Source organism: Podarcis liolepis, assembly GCF_965112155.1.
Source record: "Podarcis liolepis genome assembly, chromosome: 7".
Classification (NCBI taxonomy): domain Eukaryota; kingdom Metazoa; phylum Chordata; class Lepidosauria; order Squamata; family Lacertidae; genus Podarcis; species Podarcis liolepis.
This window is the reverse complement of record NC_139561.1, coordinates 12,739,505-12,763,708: the sequence shown is the minus strand read 5'-3', so window position 1 is coordinate 12,763,708 and position 24,204 is coordinate 12,739,505. Positions and strand designations below refer to the sequence as shown.

At 49.9% G+C, this 24,204-nt stretch overlaps 1 protein-coding gene across 6 annotated transcripts; it reads right to left on the bottom strand.

The window, feature by feature from the left end:
• Positions 1-1,209: 1,209 nt before the first annotated feature.
• HP1BP3 (heterochromatin protein 1 binding protein 3) lies at positions 1,210-16,781 on the bottom strand. 6 transcript variants are annotated; one of them, XM_083514688.1, is made up of 14 exons: positions 16,643-16,759; positions 14,358-14,607; positions 11,392-11,569; positions 10,804-10,906; positions 9,470-9,623; positions 8,952-9,111; positions 7,993-8,136; positions 7,337-7,417; positions 6,646-6,803; positions 5,387-5,477; positions 5,081-5,240; positions 3,267-3,378; positions 2,579-2,704; positions 1,210-2,429 (listed from the first exon to the last, which is right to left on the bottom strand). In XM_083514688.1, exons 3-14 carry the CDS (start codon positions 11,476-11,478, stop codon positions 2,126-2,128), a joined length of 1,680 nt encoding a protein of 559 aa, XP_083370814.1. In that variant the 5' UTR covers positions 11,479-11,569; positions 14,358-14,607; positions 16,643-16,759; the 3' UTR covers positions 1,210-2,125. The 6 variants fall into 6 exon arrangements, with proteins under 6 accessions (XP_083370814.1, XP_083370813.1, XP_083370812.1 ...); XM_083514687.1 differs by having other exon boundaries at positions 14,372-14,607; XM_083514686.1 differs by lacking the exon at positions 14,358-14,607 and having other exon boundaries at positions 16,647-16,781.
• Positions 16,782-24,204: the final 7,423 nt, after the last annotated feature.

Here is a 24,204-nt window from a genome sequence, read left to right as displayed (position 1 = left end):
TGCCCCGTCGCTTTGGGCTGCTGTTCTGAGGGGCCATTCAGCCTTTGGCAGACCATGGATGGCTGCATGAGTGGTTTTGGTAAACCTCTTGTATCTGGACTCAAGCACTGCTGCTAAAACAGATGTCGTGCCATTTAAAGTCTTTTCTCCCTGCCCTGTAAAGGCACACGGGTCTCCACAACAGGGTGTGTGTGTGTCTCTACCGTGTGCTCCTGTACACTTGTGCACCATCCCAAAGTGTTAATGCAAAGCGAGAGCCCAGATGGCCGACACCGCCTGCATTTTCACCCTTGACCCTGGATCACAGGATCCCCGCTGCCCAGGGTGCCGCCCGGCTCAGTTTTACGTGTTGTAGTATGGGTACACAAAATGTGTTTTATTTATAAAAGGAACCTTCTAAACCTCTGTGAATTAAGGAGGAGCAGGAGAGCGAGGGTGGAATGTAGCAGGCAAAAGTGAGATCCTGATGTTTTCTTGAAATGAAGGTGGTCATCTGCAACCTCAACACTTCCAACAGCTGCCTGCCTAATCCACCAACACTGCCATCTCCCCCAAAAAGAACAGGGCCAGAAATGTGGGCATCTGATAAAAGACCCAGGTCAATGCAGAGCATGTGTTTTGCATGCAGAAGGTCCCAGGTACGGCTGGGCAGAGACGCCTGCCTGCAACCTTGGAGAGTCACTGCTGCCAGTCAGAAAAAAACAACGCTAAGCTAGATGGACCGATGGGTCTGACTCAGCACGAGGCAATTTCCTATGTTCCTAGGGTTTTGTGGAAATGAAGAATTTAATTACCGTATTTTTTGCACCATAACACTCACTTTTTTCCTCCTAGAAAGTAAGGGGAAATGTCTGTGCGTGTTATGGAGGAAATGCCTACGGGTGGCATGCCTACAGATTTTCCTCCTCTAAAAACTATGTGCGTGTTATGGTCGGGTGCGTGTTATAGAGCGAAAAATACGGTAAATCCAACTGAGCATCATCAACAACTTCGGGAAACAGTGGCCAAAAGATTCCCAAACCCTCTGTTGAGATGGTGCTTCAGGGCACTTTTGAGCTGCAAGCAGGATCCTCTTGGCCCACGAAAGAGCTGGGGCTATGCTGGGATGGCTCTGGGGAGCAGGCTTCTCTCTCCCGCATCCCAACCCCCCCCCAGGCCCCAGCCCCACACTTTGTGGGTGTCTGAAAAAGACCACACCCCAGACAGGTGTCAAGAGTCTACTTTTTATTTTAACAAACAGCATGTTCCTTTGCTTAATGGCTCTAATCATTTGCTCTACTTAGATTGTTCTCGGTCATTTTCTTTTCTCTTTTTTTTCCTTTAAAAAAAGGGGAGGGGGAACAAATGACGAAACCTGGTGTTCGTTTCCCCCCCTCTCTTTCTTTACAGAACAAGTTTCAAAAGCTGGATTCAAGAAGAACTTTATGTAAGCTTTGTTTTCAGGCGACATTGAAACACTGGGGGTGGGGAGCATCTAAGCTAAAAAAAAACCAAAAAACCACAAGAAAACACAATAAGGTAATGAAGAAGGCGTCTGTGGGGAAGCCCCCCGCCCCCCATCTGGCACCCAACTCTTCTTCTGAGAAGACTTGCTCACCCCAGGGGGTTCACTGGCCTGCAAGAACCAAGCAAGGCACCCAAAAGGCGGGAGGAGGAGGGAGGAGGAGGAGGAAGAAGTGCCCTGTTCAGAAAGTCTTCCCGGGGATCCTTTCCACTTTCTAAAAATATAAAAATCTTCTTCTGCAACCTGTTTCAAAAGCCCAAAATTCAAAGGCAAGGTGACCCTGTACAGATTAACCTTCTCCTTCTTTTTTAATTTCAAAAAGAACAGTTCTATGTTACTGATTAAAGGTTCTGGAGGGGAAGGGGTCAGGTAGATGGGAGAGGGGAAGAGGGTGGGTGGCGAGAAGGCACAGAGGGCAGGACCTAGATCTAAGGGGAGACGCTTGGATTATTAAGTGCCACTTTGACTGGCTGGCTTTCACCGCTGCTGAAGGAAGTGGGGGGAGAAGAGAGAGATGTCTGAAAGCATCAGGAGGAAGAGACAAAGGTGGCCTTGCACTTCGCAAGCAAGCGTGTGAGATCCCCACCCCCTTGTGCCCTGCCACTCCGGAGGGAGAAGGGGTTACTTTTTGGCTCTCAGGGACTTGCGCATGGTGGTCTTGCTCTTCTTGGCCGAGGGCTTCAGGTCCTTCCTTGCGCTGGTGGCTGAGGAGGGCTTCTTGGGGGCAGAGAGAGTCTTGAGGGCCGGGCGGGGCGGGGCAGCTGGCTTGGCTTTCTTGGCCTTGGGGGCCTTGACCTTGGGAGGGGGGGCTTTGGCCTTCCCACGGCGGGCCACGGGGGCTTTGCGGGGCTTGGGCTTGGCCTCCCGCCGCTTTGCCAGTGGGGGGGCCCTGTTCCGGGCCTTCGGCGGGGGCCGCTTCTGCATCCTGCCAAGGAAAGGAAAAGCTCTCAGGGCGGGCCCTGCAAGCCCAGAGGCAACCTCAGCCCCTGCCTCTTCACAGCAGGCCAGGTGGCCCAGGAGGGCTGCCACGACTGTTAAAACTACCTGGACCCAAAAGTGCCCCCCAACAGATACCTTTTCCTTGGAGGGGGCTCTTCCTCCTCTGACTCCTCCTCTGACTCCTCCTCTTCCTCTGACTCTTCCTCTTCATCCTCCTCTGACTCTTCCTCTTTCTGTTTCTCCGGAAACAGGACACCGGGGCTGCAGGGGGGGGGGGGAGAAGGAACACCCCCAAGAGGAAATAATCAACTCACCAGGTGGGAAAGTGGAGCTCAATGGGAGCAAAAGGGGCAGGATCCTCCTCTCTCCCATACCTTTAACCACCCAAGGCTTTAGAACAGGGTGGGGGAACTCTGGCCCACAGGGGTGTGTCCAGTTTTGCCCGCAAAGTCACTTCCCCAAACCAGGCCCACCTGTCAATCATCTGATGTCAGCTGGTAGCCAGGGAGAAGTGGGAATCAATCCTGCTGAAGGCTGCTTCACCAGGGGGCTGCTACCTATCAGTCACCTGACATCAGATGATTGGCGGTTGGGGGCCTGCGGGGTGGGAGATGAAACGATCTGGACCCGCCAATCAAAAAGGTTCCCACTCCTGCCGTTAAAGAGAGTCAGCTGGAGGACAGGTGTGTTTGTGAGAATAAGGTTGGCTCGAGTATTTAAAGCACTTCCTCAACTTCTTCCTCACCTTGCCCTGTCCCGTCTTGCACCTTGGAATCTCAGGTGCTTCCTCCGAAGGAAGAGGCTGCCCCCCCATCCCCGTTACCTGGGATAGTAGGGGAAACACAGCTGGAAGGTGCCACTGAAGCCCTTCCCGGAAATCTGCTCCATCCAGCCGTACTTCTCACACTTCTGCAGGGTCCTCTTCAGAAGGTGGACTGTGGGGTGGGAGGATGATGGCATCAGGAGGGGCACCAGCCTCATGAGCTTAGCACACCCCCAACAAATCCCTTCCCTGCCACGGAATGGCCTCTTTTGCAAGCCCCATTACTTGGGATTCTGACAAAGAGGCCAATTTTGAGCCGCCTCTGTGCTCAGGAGTTGGGGAGGGGTTCGAGAGTTCAGGCCAAAGTTCCAAGGCTGGACCTCTGAGCATCCCAGCCTCTGCTTTTCCCAAGAAGCCGATTCCGCCCCCCCCCCCACGCTGCATGGCTGTCAGAGCAGCTGGAAAGCTTGCCTTCATCTACCTAGCAACAGTTTATGCTAAATGCCTCCCCACTCCACCCCTGCTCCTCCCTCCTTTTCTTTTTTTAAGGTGAGTACCTTTGGCTTGAACTTGCACCCAGCACATTCTCCCTCATCTCTGGGTAAAGGAAAACACACACACACACACACACACACACACACACTTTGCAAAGTGGGTGATGGGGCAGGAGAGCATCTTAAAACGCTGTTCCCAAAGGGAACAAAAATCAGATTCCAAACTGCCTCCCTCTAAGCCCTTTCAAAACATAGGTCAAAACTGGGCACCAAAGCCTTTCTCTTTCTCTCTCTCTCTCCCCCTGTCTCTGTCTGCTCCCCTATATTTGCAACAAGTATTCTGAGCCAAGTGGAGGGGCTTTTGCTTCAACCACTGCCCCCGCCCCCAAGATGCCTGAGGCAGGGCGGAAAAAGCACTCTGGCTTTGTGTTGAAGGAGGAAATAATCCAGGCACAGGCTGTGAGATATGAGCAGCAGCCCACGGACTTCTCCTTGTAGCGGACAGAACAGGCTGCCTTGAAAGGGCAGCTAGAAGGGAGCCCATGTGGAGAACTGGGGGGGTGGGGGTGGCTTCCATTAAGCCCTGTGCCCTTGCCAAGGCTCAGTGTCTTTTCAAGAGCAGGCGCTCTCCTGGAACAAAAATATGTGTGTGCGCGCACACACACACAGAGCCTGCACACGCTTTCTCCCAGCAGGTCTCCTGCAAACCTCACCACTGGGCTATTTTAAAACCCAAGATCTGAGAGGGGGAACCTGGGCTGTAAAGGCAATCAATGGAAGAAGGGAGTGAGGGAGGATCGCACAGGAATTTCATTTGCCAAGGCTCTGCTACTGCAATGTAACCCCTTGTCCTGGTTGCTCTTTGAAGCCCTCGCCCTAAACCCACTTAACCTCCAAGGCTCTTCTCTGCAGATGTAAATGACCTTTGGCAGAAACCAGGGGCCCCATTAACCCAAGCATCACCCACCTTCCCTACACCTGACAACAGGTGGCGATGGCTGGTTGCCACCCTTGTCTTTTCCTATTTCTATAGATCTGGGCGCCCCAGAGAGATAAGAGGAAATACACTGGAGGGGGGTTGAACTAGATAACCCTCAGGGTGCCTTCCAACTCTACAACTCTGCGATCTACGCATTAGCCCCAAAGTTAGGGGCTTGTAGCCTGCGCACAAACCAATAAAATGTGTCATTCTCCTTCCCACCTCTGCCGCACCCCATGGCTGGGCCCTGCTGGTATTCACTTTGGCCAGTGCAGGGCCCTCCCAGATGACAGGGGGATTCTTTAGCTGCGATTCTTGCACTGCAGGGGGCTGGACCAGATCATCCTTGCCTGCCTGCCTGCGTCTGTGGAACTAGGTCTCTCCCCTCTGTGCCTCCTTACCTTGGAAGCTGGAGTTTGACCCTGGGTGATTCTCCAGAACATATTTCTTCAGAGCAGTGGTGGAGCAGGTCTTGGGCTCATTCATGGCCGCAATGGCGGAGAGGATGGCATCTTCCATCAGGCTCCCACCCAGAAGGGGCTTCTCCCCAGATTTCTTCAGCTGAAACAGACAGTCATTATGGTAACCCCCAGCCCAAACCAGATGTAGCCCCCTAAGCTGCTTGCTCTTGGCAGGCCAATGGAGGAGGGGAGCCAGAGGGAGTCAAGTTAAAGGGAGCTGGGCTGCTCCGCCCCCCACCCACACACCTGGAAAGTTCCAGAAGCTCCTTTCCCTGTGATCTGCTCCAACTGGCCCTTCTCCACTGCTCTCTGCAGAGCATTCTTCAGCAACTGAGGTCTGTGGGAGGGAAGAAAAGGAGCTTTAAGGCCATGATTGGCAGAGAGAGCGGCAAAGACCACACAGTCCCTCTCTCCCAGCAGCAGGGAGATCCTGCTGAAAAGAGGGAGGATGGCTGAAACAGCCTCCCAGGAGGAAGAGTGATGCTTCTTTCCTGGGCCTGAGGCTGACACAAAGCCCTCCTGGGTGGCCCTTCCTTGAAGTGGAGGAGATTCTGCTTCCTCACGGGATGCCGAATGGCTTCTTCTGTCCACAGGCTGTGAACTGGAGCACCAAACCCTCGCACAGACTACCAGCCAAGTAGCTACACCCTCCTTTCCCCTCTTGTTTTAAAAATCCAACTACAGTGGTACCTCGGGTTACATACGCTTCAGGTTACAGACTCTGCTAACCCAGAAATAGTGCTTCAGGTTAAGAACTTTGCTTCAGGATGAGAACAGAAATCGTGCTCCGGCGGCGCGGCGGCAGCAGGAGGCCCCATTAGCTAAAGTGCTGCTTCAGGTTAAGAACAGTTTCAGGTTAAGTACAGACCTCTGGAACGAATTAAGTACTTAACCCGAGGTACCACTGTATACTTCAAAACATTTGGAATCAACCTAGAAGAGTTTAAGGATTCCTTTTTTGTGGGGAGGAGGATCACAGGAGCAGTGGGATGAAACTAATTTTGAGCAGGAGTGGAAGCTGCCTTCTACCAAGCCTGGCTGTCTGCCCACTGAGCTCAGAATTGAGCTTTCTTTACAGCTCAGTGGTGGAGCGCCTGCCTTTCATGCGGGGAGCCCCAGGTTCAGTCGCCACTGAGCTGTAAAGAAAGCCATTTCCTCTGCTCTGGCTGCAATGGTGGGACACTCTGAACATACTCAGGAACACCCCATTGGTACATGTCTCAGGTGAGAACATCAGTTCGTACCCAAAGATAGTCCTACTTGAGTAGATGCAACTGATGGACATGGCTCAGTTCCTCTCATTGAAATGGGTCCACTTCTGTGAACATGGTACCACCCGTGTTCCCAACAGGGAATAATCCTTTGCTGCCAATGCCAAGTCAGAAGTTATTGAAGAGTCGTGCCCAGTCACCTGCTGTCAGAGGGCAGAGCCTAAAAGCAAGAAGTCCTGGCTGGTGGGCCAGCCAGCCAGTGCCTCCTTCCTGCCCTCCCCCTTCCAGCCCTACCTGATGTCCACCTTCAGCTTTGGGTAATACTGGGAGACATATTTCTTGATCAAGCTGTAGGAGGCCTCCTTCGGCTCGCAGAGGCGTGTAAAGGCCAGCGGGAGGATGTCTTCCAGCTTCACCTGCTGCTCTGGGCCGGACGCCGAAGAAGAGCTCCGCTGTGGAGGAGAGAGGTCGGAAGCAAAGGAAGTCTTCATTTCTTCCAATACATTCCTAGCCCCGCTTTCTACATGTTCTGTTTACAAAGCAATTGTCTGTTCTAACCATCACGCCCACATCACATGCTTAAAGCACATCCCACTCCCCAGCAAAGAATCCCAGCAACTGTAGTTTACCCCCACAAAGCTACATTTCCCACAACCCTTAAACTACAGTTCCCATAATTCATTGGTGGAAAAGTCATGTGCTTTAAATGTATGTGGCAAATGTGGCTTTTATCTCAAAAGTTATGTACGTTTACTGTAATCCTTTGCCATCAACAGACATGGAAAAGGGTCTGCCACTAGTTCTTCAAGTGCTTCCACCACTGTGGAACGTGTGCCTTCTTCAGAGCTCTTGAAGGGATACAAGACCTGATTCAGACAAGACCCCTTGTTAGTTCCTTCAGAGAATGGAGGATTTCAACTGTGCACACTAATTACGAGCTTTGCTACCTCAACCCCTAAACCTCCCCCAGGTCCCTCAGCATTACCTTCCGGTCCCTGGATTTGGGGGCCGTTTTCCCTGAGTTCGGGGCCACCACAAAGCTCCCAGAGGCTCCTTTTCCTTTCACCTGGCGTGGAGAAAGAGGGGTCCAGTTCAGGCACCAGGCAAACTTTCCTTAGGAGGAAAGGCTGGGAAAGCTTCCCTATGCCATGCTGGCAGATGCTTTCTTCAGGCCTACTGTAAATTGGTTTTAGTGGTACATTTAACACCTTTGTTCCCTGCCCCTGAATTCTCCTTGGGACTGAGTGTTGGACAAAACAAATGCACTTCCTTTTCTCAGCTTCTAAGATGCTACTTTAAACCACATCAGGGCACTGTTTCTCTAGTAATCTATCCAACATTTTTGTAGTCTTTTTGTCTAAGTTAATTGTGCCCCTAAAAGCTGAGCCATTTTTTTTCTCTACCCCAACTTGTTTTGACAAGATGTCTGCCATTTCTCTCTCTTTAGCTCTGCTCATCCTGTAAATAAATACTTTTTGCCAAGACAAAGCTGCTCCTGCATGAATAAAGCCTTTGAACTCTGGAAAATGTAAGTGATTGTTTCAGTCTTCTTAACACACCCAATCTGCGAGCTCTCCTAATGCTGGGCAGGCTAGAGAGAAATAAGCAAGCAAAAGAACCCTTGACCCACACCCAACTCACCTGCCGAATGACCCCTCGCTCTAGCTCCCTCTTGAGGGCCTGCTTGAGGAGGTAGCCTCTCCTCTCCAGCTCCAGTGAAGGGTACTTATGGATGATGTACTTCCGGATGGCGACAACTGATGCCCCGCCTTTCTGATAGCACGCCTGGAAGGAGAGGAGGCACCTGTGACTAGGCTTACCCTATGCCAGTTGCTGGGAAAAATCACAAGCAGGGAGAGCCCTACTTGTGGGCTTCCCACCGAGGCGTCTGCTGGGTATAGTGAGAAGAGGAGGATGGCCTGATCTGGCTGTATCTTTCTTGCACAATTTCAAGACAGAGTGCTTCATCACCCTACCTGGAGCGACTAGGGGGTCAACCATCTAGCTCAGGGTTACCAGATGGACTAGCAGGGCCTTTTCACTCACAGGATTCTCCCAGGACGACTAGCAAAGCCCAGGCTGCTCATGACTTGAGGCATCCTCCCTTTCTGACTCAAATCAGGGTGCTCTCATAGCCATACGCTGCCTTCCTCAAGTGTGTGCATGTGTGCATTCCTCCCACCTCCATGTGAAATGTGATGGTGGCAGATTTCTGACAGCATCCCAAACAAAGCCCTCTATAAAGACATTTTAAGCCTGGAGGACTTCCTATAGGAAACTGGGAGGTCCAACTGGCAGGTGTCCAGGGCGTCTCCTGGCCCAAAGGCTGAACACTGACCACAGCAGAGCTGTGCCCTTTGAGCTGGGAGGGCAGGGGTGTTTGCACTGGTGCTGACGATTTATTAATCGCCTTCTAAACAATCCGTTTCAAGGCGATTACCTATGCAGTAAAAACACAGAAACAGCAAATATGTTTAAACCGGTGGTGCAACTGGCACTCTATTCCTGGGGAGTGAAAGGTGACAAAAAACACCACATACCTGGGGGAAGAGACACAAAGAGAAAGGAAGAGCAGCAAGAAGCCCACCCTTTGTGCTCACCTTGATTGCCTCAATCAAAATGGCATCCATCTTGGGGCGAGAAGAAGCCGCCATATGCGTCTGCTTCTGTGCTCTGGCTAGCTGGCTGGCAGAGAGGGTGGCCCAGGCAGGGATGGTCTTCTTGACTTTCTTCTTCTCCTCTTTGACTTGATCCTTCTCCCTTTACACACACAAAGGGAGAGACTCAAAACTCATGCAGGAATCCCAGAAGCCCAAAGACATTTTCTGCAGCTCAGGGGAGCTCTGATTTCACAGAAAAGCAGAGCGCTGGAATCAGAAGAACTGGGCAACTGAATGTTGGACATGGCCTTATACAAAGCCACTTCCACGTAGCCTAGCACTGCACCCCCCAAATTGTCAAGGAAGGATGGCAGCTCAGAGGTTGAGCACCTGCTTGGCATGCAGAAGGCCCCAGGTCAATCCCTGGCTGCATCTCCAGGTAGGGTTGGCAGAGACATCGGCATAACCTTTGCCCCCGGGTATGGACTGCCCCCCACTTCAGTGCCCCCACCCCTTACTCCTTTTTGGCTTCCTCGGCAGGCTTTGCCTCTCCTTCCTTTTCCTCCACTTCGGGCTCCTTGGGTGGCTCTGCCTCATTAGGTGCGGCTGGTGGAGTTTCATTCTCTTGCTCCTCTACAGTCGAAGCAGATTCCTCTGAGCTGACATCAGGATCTGAGAGGGAAGAGGAAGAAGAGGGCCATGTGCAAGTTACATGCGAAGGACAAAACACACCCATTGCAGTTGGGCAAACGGGCCCTGCCTGAGGAATGCCACAATGGGACAGATCGACCATGGCCCCTTCTGCTATGTCTCCTGACTGAAGTGACTGCTCACAAGCAGGCAGGATGGCAAAAGCAATCAGCTGGTAGCCAGAGGCAGACGTGGGGGCTGACCACTGGTGGGCTATTGGGAACCATAGGTAGTGATGGAGTTGCCTTTTTGGTACCTTTCAGCCTCCTTCACTTATAAGCTGATAAGTTGGAGGGCAGCCACTGGCTCAATTGGCAACTGGGGCTCAGTTTCCATCCCCAATACTCTGCAGGGTGGGTGTGGTGGTGAGGGCAGGCTATAGTTCAGGGGCTGAGCCCGTGCTTTGCCTGTACAAGGTGGTCTTCTTGGTGGTACAACCACGGGGGAATACCCAGTTGGCAGTGAGGCCGGTTGGCAGGGCCTTGCTGGGGACGGTTCTCACCCCTTGTGGAATGCTCTTCCTGGTGACGTATGCCAGTTTGTGCCATTACTGATTTCCAGGAGGAAATCTAAAAACATCCCTTGGCCTTGTATGGCTGAAAGGTAATGTTTCAGGCAACTCTGAACTCACTGATTGGGGGAACACTTTTCAAAACTGTTTTTATTGAAATTGAAATACTTTATTGTCACTTGAACAACTTGTATACAGTGATATTACATGAGCACCCCCCACTCAGCTCTCTTAGTATCTCTATTTTTCTGTTTTAGAACACTTCTCCAAACAAAAACCAAAAAAAAAGGAAAGAAAAAAAGAACCACTTTTAATTTAATAAAATTCATACACCTCTTGATTGTAAAAACAAGGAACCCAAACCAGTTTACAAAAAAATACTGTTCCTATTTTTCTTATCAGGAAGGGTGGGATGCAAACTGAAATAATAAAATAACATAATGCATCTCAAGCATCAAACTTTCCAAACTCCCACCTGAATCTCTGTGTTTCTCATACACACACATACAATTTCAGTAGATCCCCAAGGGTCAACTTAGAAAGCAGTGATGGTTCTCTGGCTGAAAGGACAAGGCTGCATACGAATCAGCCCTACCACCACCACTTGACCACAGACCAAGGAGGACAACAGGTGAGAGTGGGCGTCTTTACCTGGCTTGGCCTCCTCCCCTTCAGAAGGTTTGCTTTTGGGAGGAGTTTCCCGAGCAGAAGAATTCACGGCCCGGCGGATGGGCATGGTGGCGTCTTCAGCCGTCTGGAAGGGAAACAGTGGCAAGAGCGTCACGAGGAGAGCCCAGGAGGTGCGGAGTGGGCTGGGGCAGGGGGAAGGCTCCAGAGGGAACTAGGGACACCCAGAAGGAAGCCACCATCACCCCACCATGTATTCCACCTAAGATGGAGGCAACTGCGCTGAGGATCCTTAGGAGGCAGATGGCTCCAACTTCCTGTTTCCATCAGAACTTTTGAGCACCACAGGATGTATATACATTTTAATACGTATATATTGCTTCTGTTCAGAACGAGAAGAGCAAAGGGACCCAGCGAGGGAGGTCTCGGGGGAAGCAGGGGAAGGGATCATTGCTTTGGGGTGGGGAGGGGAGGGCAGGGCAGGGCAAAGGGAAGGGGGGGTGTTGGAGGCAGCCCCAACCAAGATTCCTAGAAGCAGCAGGGGAAGGAGAAGTAGAGCAGCCCTCGCAGGGGCCAGTCCAAGGGCGAGCGTGGGGAAGGGTCGGCCCCTACCTCACTCAACTTGTCCGGGGGGGCTCCCGTTAACAGTGGAAGCGCCTTACGGTGTGCGGGATCAGCTTCGGGCAGATCAGTCGCCATTTTAAATTAATGTATAACCCCAACGTGAGGGTAACACTTTGGAGCCCCAGGTTTTAACCTCAAGGGGAGAGGACTTCCTAACACAGACAACCTGAAGTGCAGAAAAGATTTGGTGTGAAGGTTAACAACGAAGCAAAAACAAAGGCAACTTCATCTACATCCCTATCGCGCTACTGAGCAGTCAAAGCAAAAGAAAGCAACAAATTAAGCAGTTGCAGAGGAGGAGGCCAGGAAGCCCACTTTGTTGGTGGTCCAACAGAGAAGCTGGAAGCTTCCATCCGAAACCCCTGCAGGTGGGAAATGGGTTTTCCTTGCACAGATTGAGGGAGGGGTGAGGGAATGTCTTCCTCCTCTGAGGCCCCTTGCCCAGCACCCAACAAACCAAGGATGGAAGTGGAGGCCCCAGGGTAGTCAACCCAAGCAGAATGCAACCAGCTGGCATGTTGTGGGTGGAAACGTCCCCCTCCAGCCCCAAGATCTTATTCTACATGTGGGACATTTAAAGACAACCCCACAGCTTTCGTCAGCAGAGGCCTGAAGAGCCCAGCCGACCAGCTTCCACCCATTTTTACCGCAAAGCAGCTCATTGCCCTCATCTTCACCAGCTTATTTTTAAATGACACAAACCTCCAGGCAGCAGAGGGCTACCTTTAAAAAACAATCCCACCAGCCACCCCCCTCTAACAAACAAGGAGTTGCAGCAACAGACCCACACAGCTCCATGGCGGGGACGGCAGGGGGAAAACAAATTTGGAGTTTCAGCCTCCCATCCTGTTTCTCGAAGCAGATGAAATGTGACACTCAGGGGAAAACAACTTCTCAGCCCCACTACACTGTAATAGAGCTGAAAGTGGGTGGGTGGAATCCTCATTTTTCAGAATTACAACTTTTTTGGGGGGTGAGAGGAAATAATTAAACTGCCTGGAGCACAAATCAGTCTTATCCCCTCCCCCCTAACCTATTTGAGGTGTGGGAAGGATGTGGGTCGGACGAGGGCAAGACATGCAACTTTAATATAAAAAAAACCCATCAGGTTAAAATGCAGGAAATGAAAAACAGCATGGGGAGGTTCTAGGCCCACCGCAGGGCAAATTCCCTACATTCCTTCTGGCCTCAGGCCCCACCAACAAGAAAGGTTTTACGTCCTCTCTAGAGGGGGGGGGAGGAGCCTTGATGGAGCGACTGGGAACACAGGGGCAGAGGGGGGGGGGGAAGGCAAATGCAGGAAGACCATCCTAGATTTATCTCCCAAAGGGAACAATGCCCTGCAATCTTTCTGAATGTTTACATCTGCCAGAAGAGACTGGAGAGAGAGACTGAGAGATCTGGGTGACACTGGGACACCTCTGCCTCTTTGAGCTCTGGCATTGTAGGGCATAGGTCCCCTTGGCTGGCATAGTCCTGTGTATGGATTTGCAAAACGTACCTTCTTCCCCTCCTCCAAAAGACCCAGAAAAAAACCTTAATTTTTATTTTAAAAAACCACCCAGTTAGCCCCAGACAGCCAACATGTGTGCATTATTCCTGGTATGAAGTGTAGTAACCCCTCCACCCAGGCTAGCAACTGCCACCCCCTCCGTCTTTGCCTACAAAACACTCTTCTTCAGGCTGAGATTCCGAAGCATGTAACCCGTAAATTTCAAACCTTTGCTTAATCAAATTCAAGTCCCCACTCACCGATTTTACTTTTCTAAAGAATACCGAAAGTGAGCATGATGTTCAGGAGCAGGTTTCATACATTTCTGTGGGACCAAATGAACTCCTTAGGCTTTGATTTTGCTGGTGCTTTAATGCACTTTTTAAAAAAGAGAGCTGCCCCTCCAGAGAGCCGCCGTGTTTGAATCTTGCAAAGCTTTGTCTGTCTCTGCACAAGGCTGGTTTCAAAGCGTGGAAGCTGCTAACAGGGTTTTCCCTCTGGGAGATTAAAACCGCTGCTGCACCGGAACCCCTAAGCACAGCATGAGAAGATTTTCTTCTACCTTTTTTAATCTTGTCAAGCTGTAGTAGATGCCAACAACAGTGTGGTATGGTGGTTAGAGTGTTGGTTTAGGATCAGGGAGGTCCAGGTGCAAATCTCCCCTCAGCCACAAAGCTCCCTGGGCAAACAAGGGACAGTTGCCTAACTCTCTCTTAGCCTCACCTACCTCACAGGTAGCAAGACCCTCAGGCCATGGAAAGGATCTGTTTGTCCCCGTATGTGCTAGAGGTCTCACAGAGCTCTGGGTGCAACTGAGCACCTTCCCTGTGTGGAAGGTCACACTGCAGGTGCGTTTCAAACCACATGCATTTTTACAGGCAAAAACAAGAATCATACAGAAGACTCCGAAGGCCCAGATTTAGCTAGAAGCTTTTACATCACAAGTCATGTAGGGGATTTATGACGCCAACATTTCAAACTAAAACTAGGTGGCAAAACTACAATTGTTCTGGGAGACTTTCAGCACCTACCCAATACTCTGATCATGTATCCCAGTCCCCCAGATGTATTGGTCTACAACTCCCATCATCCCCAGCATCATACAGCTGTGCTGGCAGGGGGCCGATGGAAGCTGCAGATCAAAACACCTGTAGGGCACCAGAGGTTGGGGAAAGCTGATGGAATCATTATTTTGCATTTATAAATCATCTGCTGTTGCAGCCCTTATAGCTGTGCCCCCCCCCAGTGGTAGATTAGGGAGTGCAATAAGGTTGAGAGACTTGCCTTAAGGCCGCCTAACAAGCTCATAGCAGAGGCAAAATTTGCACTGGGGCATCCAAGTTGGCAGTTCAGCCACTGAGATGCTACACTCTGCCATTTCTCAAAAGAGGTTAAAAGCGTTTCCAGGGACAATGTCAGTGCCTAAATCAACACAACTCTATACTTTCCTGATGAAACACACCTACAGGAACACACCTTCCTGTGGCCCAAGCTAACTTCAGTTGGAAATTCTGTGCTGGATTAAAATAGTCCACATGGACAGCATTTCTCCTCTTCCTCCTTGTGACAGGCCTCCTGGTATCTCTGACACTGCTTGCAGGGTGGGGGAGGGATGCCTCTGTGCGCGTATTTCCTGCTGAATCCAAAATGAAGCGGCTGGTCAAGCTGAATTTTTTTTGCACTGGAACCTTAAGGAATCATTGCTTGTGGTTCTGCTATAGGCAAGACAGAGATCAGAGACCACAATGGAATCGCCACAATAATTATATATGGAGCCAGGCCTCTGGGTCCATCTAGCTCCCTGTTGTCTACACAGACTGGCAGCAATGGCTCTCCAGGGTTTCAGGCAGCGTCACTAAAGATGCTGTCAGGGACTGAACGCGGATATTCTGCTTGCAAAGCAGATGCTCTTCTACTGTGCTACGACACTTCCCTAATTAAGATCCAAGTACAGCAGTCTAGATTTTAGTTTTTCTAGCAGAACTTGAGGGGTAGAAGCAGCTCTTGCCTGCTTCAGCCATTAGCCCAAAAGCAGGAGGTGGTAGGCTGGAGGAGGAAGGAGCTACAGAACCACACCTAGAATGTGATTCTGGAGTTGCTACCCCCACCTGATAAAAGTTTTCAAGATTCTTCTGTGTCTTGCCCATCATCCTTGAGGTTTCCTCTTCACCACCCTCGGATCTACTGCTCCTTTATGTAACTCCCATCCTTCCTCCATTGTTGCCCCTTATGCCCAGAGCACCTTACCCAACACCTGCACACCATCACCTCTGCTCTATTTCATCCTGCAAAGTCTTCCTCAACACCCACCTCCTGGCATGACCCTTAGCTCTCCCCCCTCCCTGAAAGTAAACCAGGGCAACAGGCTGTGTAGAGGCCCTTCAGATGTTGTTGGACTCCAACACCCATCAACAATGATCAGGGATCCTGGACCCACCAATCTCTGAAGCCCCTGACTTGCCCCGAATCCACATTATTGGACCAAACAGAGAACAGCTGCCCTTCCTCTATTTACTGCTGCCTCCCCTTTTCCTTGTGTCTCTCCTGTACAGCATTATGCCTTCCTCAGGTGCCCAGCAGCCCCAGCAGCATACAAATATCATGGCTGGGGCTGATGGAAGTTGTAGTCAAAAAGCTTTGGAGAACACCAGGTTCCCCCTGGATTTAATAATAGATTACATTCATACAGAAGTTGCCAATGTGGTGCCCTTCAGATCTCACTGGGGTCCCCAATTCCCACCAGATAGCATGGCCAATGGTCAGGGTCAATGCTGGGAGTTGCAGTCCAGGGCACCACATTGGCTGCCAGTGGAGGCTAGTCCATTAGAAGAAAAGGAGCACTGTCCTCTGCCAGTCCCCACCTTCCTCCTTACTTACATCCAACTCCGTAGGATGGCTGTGCCTATCAGTTTTCCCTCCTCGCCGTCGTCTCAATGTTGCCCTTGTGGAACTCAACAGGGGGATGAATGGGTACAAAACTAGAATTTAGTTACCTCTGTCATTGGCTCTGGCGCCACCTACTGCTGAGCCTCCCCCTCCTTTCCTCCCAGCAGCCTGAAAAGGCACTGCTGTCAGCTCCCTTGGAATGACAAGCATTTCAAACTAGGGGGACCCAGCTCTTTTTTGTAAAGTGCGAGGCTGCATACGCAGCACGCACATCGAAAAGCTCACCCTGCTCAAAGGCTCCTGGGAGCTGCAGTTTGCTAAGGATGCTGGGGATTATTGTAGCTCCGTGTGGGCAAGCAAACTTTGGGCGTGGGGAACGTGCTTCAGCTGCCACCTAAGGCAGGTAAGCAAGGAGGAGAGAGGCTGGAGGAGTCCGTCTTCTGCGCCAGCCTGTCAGTTAGCCAGCCACGGAAACGGACCTCTGCAGGTCGGTGTGTGTCGCTTTCTGCTTCTCGTTTCTCTCTGCGCAGCAGCAGCAGCGAAGAGGAGGATGCGCAGGGGCTGCTCCGTAGGTCCAGTCCGGGGGCCGCTGCCAAGGTGTGCCATGAGCCCCGACTCCTCCCCTCCGGGACAGAGGGGCTGGCGCAGCAGCCGCGGCCACCGCCATCCAGGCCCCACCGAACGAGCCTTCCAGGGAACCGGGGCCGCCCCGCCCCCCTGCCCGGCGCGCGGCACCGAGACCAGCGCAGGCCTCCCGAGGCCAAAAGCGTCACACGGATACAAAAAAAGCGTTATGCAAATAGGAGAGCGGGCCCAACGCGTGACCTTTGACCCCGCCCGCCTCTCCCCGCCCGCCGCCACTCACCGGCTTCAGGGCCTCCTCCTCTCCCCTCACACCCCTCTCTTTTTCGGTGAGCGAGGCACAAAGCGGCGGCAGCGGCGGCCCCTTCAGCGACGGTAGGAAGAAGCGGCGGCGGCGGAACCGGAGGGGACGCTGGGGGTTCGGCGGTGGGCAGGAAGAGGCGGGGCCTACCGGGCCGGAGCAACCAATAGCCGGCGGCGAGCGCCTTTCGAACGCGCGGCGGCGGCCAACCGGCGCCTCCGAGACGCGCGTGCGCCGCGCCGCCACTCCCGTTTGTGTTTTCTTTCCCCCTCCTTTTCCTTTTCGAATAAACAAAAACGCAGCCCGGCTTTGAACAAGGGGGGAGAGGGCGCATGCGCGCTTTTGCGGCTGGGAGGAGGGGGAAGGGGAGGAAGCGAGCTTCTTTTGGCGGGAAAAGTGTGATTCCCCCCCCCTCAGGCGACTGCGCTCTTGTCTCGCGGCCAGCCACGCCCCCACTCCTGAAAAAAGCCTCGTTCACGTGGGAATTTTGTACATGCTCAGGAGACGGTGACTCTCACTTACCTCCAGCGCTCGCTGTTCCAAGGGGAGCGAATCCCCAGCAACCAGGGATTCCTTCGTGAGGGGCAGCAATCTTGACAAGCTCAGAATCTCACCCGGTCTGGTGGTTTAAAAAAGCGGGTGGGAAGGAGTATATAGAACACTGTACATATTTTAATCCTTAAGAACAATGACCTGGTTTATGCATAGAAGGACTCGCGCCAGAGAAGAAGGCACGAGGCCCAAAGGCGAGTGGAATCTGCTGGCTCTCTGCACATGCCCAGGAGATAACCAGGAGCCCACCGAAAGCAGGCGCAGAGAGGACTTCTGAACCTCATAACTGCGCTCTCATTTATATGGACATGTAAAGACTGAGAGCTGATAAGGGGAACAGGCTCATCTTTGCTTGACACTTAAAAAGAGATAAGACCTGTTGCAGCGAAGCAGGGAAAAAGAAAGAAAGAAATGGTTCTGTGGCTGAAGACAAGCTCCTTATAGAAGTTCCAAAGAGACCTGCCACATGAAATGAAAAAAAAAATCCAAGGATTTTATAGAGCAGGCTTAACGGTAGTTTCCAGTGCTTGGGGTTCCTTAGTTGTAAGTAAAAAGCAAGCCCATTCATTACCAACTCATATTCACCCCCCTGTGACAACAGCCCTGCAAAGTAGGCCACTGTCTTCACTGCTGTAGCCAGACATATAATTTGGTCTCTGCTCAGGAATGGCATGCAGGAGAACAAGCAGGACTCCGGGTCTTGGGTCCTACAACACGTTATGCACAGGAATGCCCCTCCTCACAAATACATGTGTGAGCATATGCAGAGTTTTTAATGAAAAATGAAACTGTTACGAAAAATGAGACTCCTTTTGTTCCTGCAAACCAGTTAAGTCACAGCCAGGCTCCTATGGTGGAGTAAGCAAACTGTGCATGAAAGACTATATTTTGACATCCTCAAATGACCGCAGGCACTAAATATATAAAACTGCAACCTTTTTGGATGAATTCAAAGCCCTGCCAAGTCTCTGCATCCTATTTCCTTGCCGCTGGACCAACCAAATGTAGAGAGCCCATGAACGAGGCAGAAAGGCTGCTATTCTCCCTTTTTTAGCAGCCTTGTTTAGGGAAGCTTTTAATGTTTAACAGACCACTCTGTATTTTAATACTTTGTTGGAAGCCGCCCAGGGTGGCTGGAGAGACCCAGCCAGATGGGTGGGGTATAAATAATGAATTATTATTATTGTTGTTGTTGTTAGAGTGAGGCCATCTAGGTGCCTTCAACACCCTACATGAACAGGAGTATACTCAAGCCAAGCTAGTACTAAGGTACACTGCACCTGAAAGTGGAGGCTCCATCTCTTGCTCACAGCTGCTGGTGGAACCATCTCAATACCACAGGTACTACCTTGCTGGGATAGACAAGCATCTTATTTCTATTATCGGACAGCTGGTTGTAATGCAGGAAACCTTGAATTAGGACATTTTGGAAGGCTGGGATAGGGAGATGAGGTACCCTCTCCAAATGTCTACCAGCACCTTGCAAGCTATTCTCCGATATTTAATATATAATTTGTTTTAACATTTCTAACCTCCTGCACTGAAAGATGCAAGATGGGGTTTCATCAATCTGAAGAAAGAGCCACTACCACATATATCTTATTTGGCAGAATTAAGGAGTAAAACCACCCCATGGGCAGCAGAATCTTAATCTGCTGACTGACTGAGCCATGGCCATTAAAAGCAAACCCTCCAATATGCAAAGGAGGCAATTTTTAGTGATGTTCTCTCCTTTAGCTGCTATGTTTCCCAGGTTTTATTGTAGATTTCTATGATTGTTAACAGAGAGGAAGGGCAAAATATACGTTTTGATAAATCTATTCCACCATCCTGTTCTATTAGGGGCCAACCAGAGGCCCCAAAAGAGAAGCCCACATGTAGGACCTGGGTGCAAAAGCCAGCACTCTCCTCACCTGTGCTCGCTCGTGACTTGGATTCAAAGCCATACAATGGCCACTGACTTAATTAAAATAATCCTCTGCTAAAGCCATCCAAGTTGGTAGCCATCACTGCATCTTGTGGCAGTAAGTTCCATAGTTTAATTATTTCTTTTTGTCTGTCGTGAATCTTCCAACAGTCAGCCTCACTGGATGGCTCTTTTTTGGTTCTACTATTATGAGGGAGGAAAGACTCCTCTCTCTCTTCACCCCATGCATACTTTTATAGGTAAAGGTAAAGGGACCCCTGACCATTAGGTCCAGTCGTGACCGACTCTAGGGTTGCGGCGCTCATCTCGCTCTATGGGCCGAGGGAACTGGCGTTTGTCCACAGACAGCTTCCGGGTCATGTGGCCAGCAGGACTAAGCCGCTTCTGGCGAACCAGAGCAGCGCACGGAAACGCCGTTTACCTTCCCGCCAGAGCGGTTCCTATTTATCTACTTGCACTTTGATGTGCTTTCGAACTGCTAGGTTGGCAGGAGCTGGGGCCGAGCAACGGGAGCTCACCCCGTCACAGGGATTCGACCGCCGACCTTCTGATCAGCAAGTCCTAGGCTCTGTGGTTTAACCCACAGCGCCACCTGTGTCCCATTGCATACTTTTATGCCCCTCTATAATTTCCCGCTTACAATTTTTCTACACTTAAAAAAGCCTGAAATGTTGCAGGTTTCCCTCACACAGGAATTGCTCCAGCCCCTGGATCTTCCTGCACCTTCTCCAACACTACAATGGCCTTGGGTTCTTCCTAGTCCTACTCAAGAGATGACCATTGAAGTTTATGGGCATGGCCAATTTAGGGTCATTCATTTCAGTGGGTTTGCTCTGAGCCGGACTTAAGCTGGATCCAACCTCTTTTATAAACAAACAAATCGGCATTAACAAGGCTTCTCCCACCCAACACCATCACTTTCCAGCTTCTGCTCAAGATGGCGCATGCCATTTTCACCATTCAAGTGGGTGATCTTGGGCCAGTTGTTCACTCTCAGCCTAACCCACCTCACAGGGCTGCTGTGAGGATAAAAGAGAGAGAACTATGTACACCACGTGGAGGGAAGGTGAGATAAAAATGAAATCAATCACTCTCTGGCCAAAGGCAGCAAATGATAAGCCCAGAAATTTGGCAAAAGGTTAGTGCAATCTGGGCCAGACCCGTTGTAAAGAGGGGGCTGTATCCAATGCTATTCCCTCCCTTGAGCAGGCTCATTATTCCAGCCAGTCTGCTCTAATCTACTTGGAAACTATCTATGACTTTTGTTAGCCAAACAGGAATTGCCAATTTCCCCTCTGCTCCCAGGGTGCTTTAATTTTGCTGAAACTGCAAAATTAATCTGCCTCAACCCACCATGCTTTCATGCAGAAATGCCACCTGCCTGCTTCATTAGAAAGGTTGGAGAAACTGGAAGATGAAGTGCAGGATTGGGGGGACTGCACCACCCCCATCATCCCTGACCTGTGAGCCTGCTGGGAGCTTGGAGTCTAGCAACATCACCTGTAAGGCTATTGGTTCCCCATCCCTGTCCAAACTCAAGGAGGATCAATTCTGCCTGTTCCCAGCAAGATTTGTAAAGGAAGCAGCTTTTACCTTCATGGTAACAGAAAGCTGGAGTTAGTGAAGAATGTTAGGCAGGGTGAGATTCTTTTGGTGTGTGCACACACGCATAGAAGCCCATTGTTTATGACGGCTCTGTTGACATCAGTACTTTTCATAGAACCATTTTTAAAAAGGACTCGAAGCTTCCTGACCAAAAGCTGCTCTCTCTTTCTCTTTCAATACACACAGAAGTCATTGTTGCTAAGCTAAACCAAAACCCAGAAATGCAGGCTTTAAAGCCAGTTAGTATTAATAACTTTGGCATGTACTTTTGCATGTTCTGCTCACTTCTCCATCAATACTCCCATTTCTTCAGACCTGCTTCCTTCAGCTGAAAAATTCTAAAAACCAAACAGCAGAGCCACAGGAGGCTGTGCCATTTTAACTGAAGCAAACTGTGCCACTTCTAAAACACCCAAACTGTTCAATAGCTCTAAGTGTTTGAATGTGGCTGTGGCTTAATTAAAATCCTTTCACAGCCACCACCACAAGCAACTTCTATATTTTTTAGCTTCTTGCAATAAGGTGGCTGCCAGCCCCCAGGAGTTGAAAGGAGGAAATGATGCAAAATGCTCTCTCTCACACACACAATGGACTTGGGTTGCCTGAAGCAAACAGTGTGGGAATCCCAAAGGAAGTGCTGTAGAAGACAAATACCTGTAGGTGCCAACTGTGAAATTAGCAAATGTCTGTGACACTCTTTGCAAGGAAGCTGCCTGGGTCAGCTTGTAGGCCCTGCTGGAAGCCTGTGCACCTGTACCCCTGCTTTAAATGCCCCAACTTCACCCCAGGGCTTTGCAAGTCTTGGCCTGGAAACCTAACTTCTTTGGGCTTACTGCTTATGACGAAGGAGAACCCCTTCCTCAAAATACACAGAGTACAGTATTTCCAACTAAAAGCGTATTCATTTCTGACCGTAGGTCTTGTGCTTCTGTGGAATGGGCTAAGAACTAGGGCACAGTGCTTCAGATGTACGGTCAGAGACTGCTGGCAAAATGGGATGTTTGCCCATGATATCCAACCAGTGTTAATTATTTTCCAGATCCACAGATAGGAAATGAATGCCATACAGCATGCAGAAATAAAAAAGCAAGGGTAACATATTCAGAGTAATGTCGGGCTCGAGTGCACCATCTGTTCCAAAAAGAAAAGAAAGAAGGAATATGTATCTTGGTTCTACTTGCATACAAAGGAAAAGTTCACACCCTGCAACTAATAACATGGCATAATTCTGTAGTCTCAAAATGTAGTGCAAAATGACATCTACCCTTCCAACATGGCACAAACAGTGTAGATAGTAGTCTGCTACACCTGTTCCCATTACCTCTGTGGTAGAAAAGTAAAAATAAAACCCACACATACAAAAAAAACCCCGCCATCCAATCATGACTACTTACACTTTTGAGATTATATGATGGTTGCAAAGTTCTAAGCCTAGGACTCTCCAGCTAATTTACTTTTAGTCAGACTTTGAACTTAAAGCTTTTGTTGCTGTTGCAAGCTTTCAACTGGCTGTTATTGCAATTGCTGATAGAGCTGCATAAAGGGACATTTCAACCCAAGTAATCTGAGTGAGGAAGTGACCAAGTTCCACGCAGCTTGCTTTACGATAGCGAACGAAGAGAAAACCTTATTCCAGGCATTTTTGTTACTGGAGTCACCTCTGGACTACGACAACTAGGCACTCCCTTGAATACTTAACAGGTTAAACAATTCCCTTTCAAAGGAAGCGAGTTAGTTATCTCCACTAACTTTGCCATAAGAACATTGACCAATGCCAGGCAGGGACAAAGTTGTCAACCTTATTGGAATAACTAACATGCTAGCAGGACTGGCACCTGCTTACTCAGAGAAAACCAGGCCTTCATTTCTAACAATGCTGTGAAGAGTAACAGGGACACTGCCAAACTCCCAGTGAAAAGGACAAAAACTCTCAACTCCTTTTCTGTTACTACTAGTTTCAGCAGCAAACAATTTGAATCACACCCATTTTCCATACAGAAGATGTAACAATGCTTCTTTATGCCACTGCTGCAGTAGATTTTTCATCTTATGGAAAGGTGAGCGGCCTTGACCCAGTCACTCCTTGGCTGAAGAAGGCAGGGTCAGAAGCAGAGCTCAGTGTTCCTGCACCGTTTAAAAAAAAAAAAAAAAGAGGGGGAAATACCGTACATAGTGAGAAGATTCTCTGGAGCCAACCCAAGGAAGAAGAAGGTACCCCCTCAGCCTGACTTGCCTTGAAGCATGATCCGAGTAAAGCCTGCTCCTGCAGAAGCCTCCCAGCAACACTTAAACAGTTTTCAGTTTCCGGTAAGCACATGTAAACACAGCAGCCCCATAACAAATGAAGTAAAACAAGGGTTATTTTCTTTTGGAATGACAAGGCGAGGCCATCCTAGACTTCCACAAATTGCAAAAAAGCAGCCTGAGGGGTGGCTCATTTAAGAGCAGATGAGCCATCACAGGGAGAGCCAGCAGCTGGTTATCTCAGGTGGCCAACAGAGATCAAACTTATTCAGATGGAGAAGGTGCCTTACGGAGAACAATCTACAAATGGAAAAAGCTTCGTGGGTGTATTGGGATGTGCGGACATAGCACATCCCCCCCAACCGGATAAAATTGGCCAAGCAGAAATTCTGACACCGCGAACCATTAACCACATTATGTACACTCCTTTCACCTCGAAGGAAGGGAAAGCAACACACTCCCCCTAAGGGCAGGCGGGAGGTGTAAGAGATTTAATAAGCACCTTATTGGAGGATAATGCTCACAAGGAAGCTGCAGCCGTACTGACTCTTCCTGCACATTGTAAACCACCTGCAGCAGGGTGCAAAGGTTGGTGAACATACTTTGGCTTGCCGCACAGAAAATCCATCCATAACAAAACCTTTCCCAAAGAGTGACCCACCTCCTCTTTATTTACTGCTTTAACTTCCTCCCTCCTTGCTTGCCCAATAGATTTGGGCAAACAAGCCACGGGGGGCAGTTCAGGTCAGGAATGTTAATGCCCCCCCTCCGAGGGAGGCAGCATGCCATGGCTTGAGGGGACCAGGCACCTTCAAAGCTGCCATCAAAAGAAGCCACTTTCTTGTGCTTTTAAACTTGCAAGGTTTGTCTTTATTTTGTTCTTTATATTTTGAAAGTGAAAAGAAATAGTATTGAGTCAATTTCTTTCTTTTTTTAAATATTTGTTCTATGTATTTACAAGCCTTAAAGTTGCTCTAAAGGTTCTGAAAGTATCACTAGTACTTTTTGCTGCTTCTTTTTTCTTCTTTCTCCAGGATAGCACTGTTTTGCTTTGAGCAAGTTATTTTTCCAAGCAGTCTGGTCCACAGCCGTTTTCTCAAACGCGGTTTTCCTTCAGCTCCAAGGTTATGCTTTGTTGCTTTTGATTTTTTAAAATTGTGGAAAGCAAGCTGAGAGGCAGGCGGAAAAAAATTGAACTTTTTTTTAAAAAGA

Coding starts and splice junctions, on each gene's coding strand:
- HP1BP3 (XM_083514686.1), bottom strand. CDS start 11,478: ATGGCGACTGATCTGCCCGAAGCTGATCCCGCACACCGTAAGGCGCTT. Junction 9,624..10,803: donor AGGGGAGGAGGCCAAGCCAG/GTAAAGACGCCC, acceptor CTTCCCTCTCAG/ATCCTGATGTCAGCTCAGAG. Junction 2,705..3,266: donor TGTTTCCCCTACTATCCCAG/GTAACGGGGATG, acceptor CCCCCCCTGCAG/CCCCGGTGTCCTGTTTCCGG.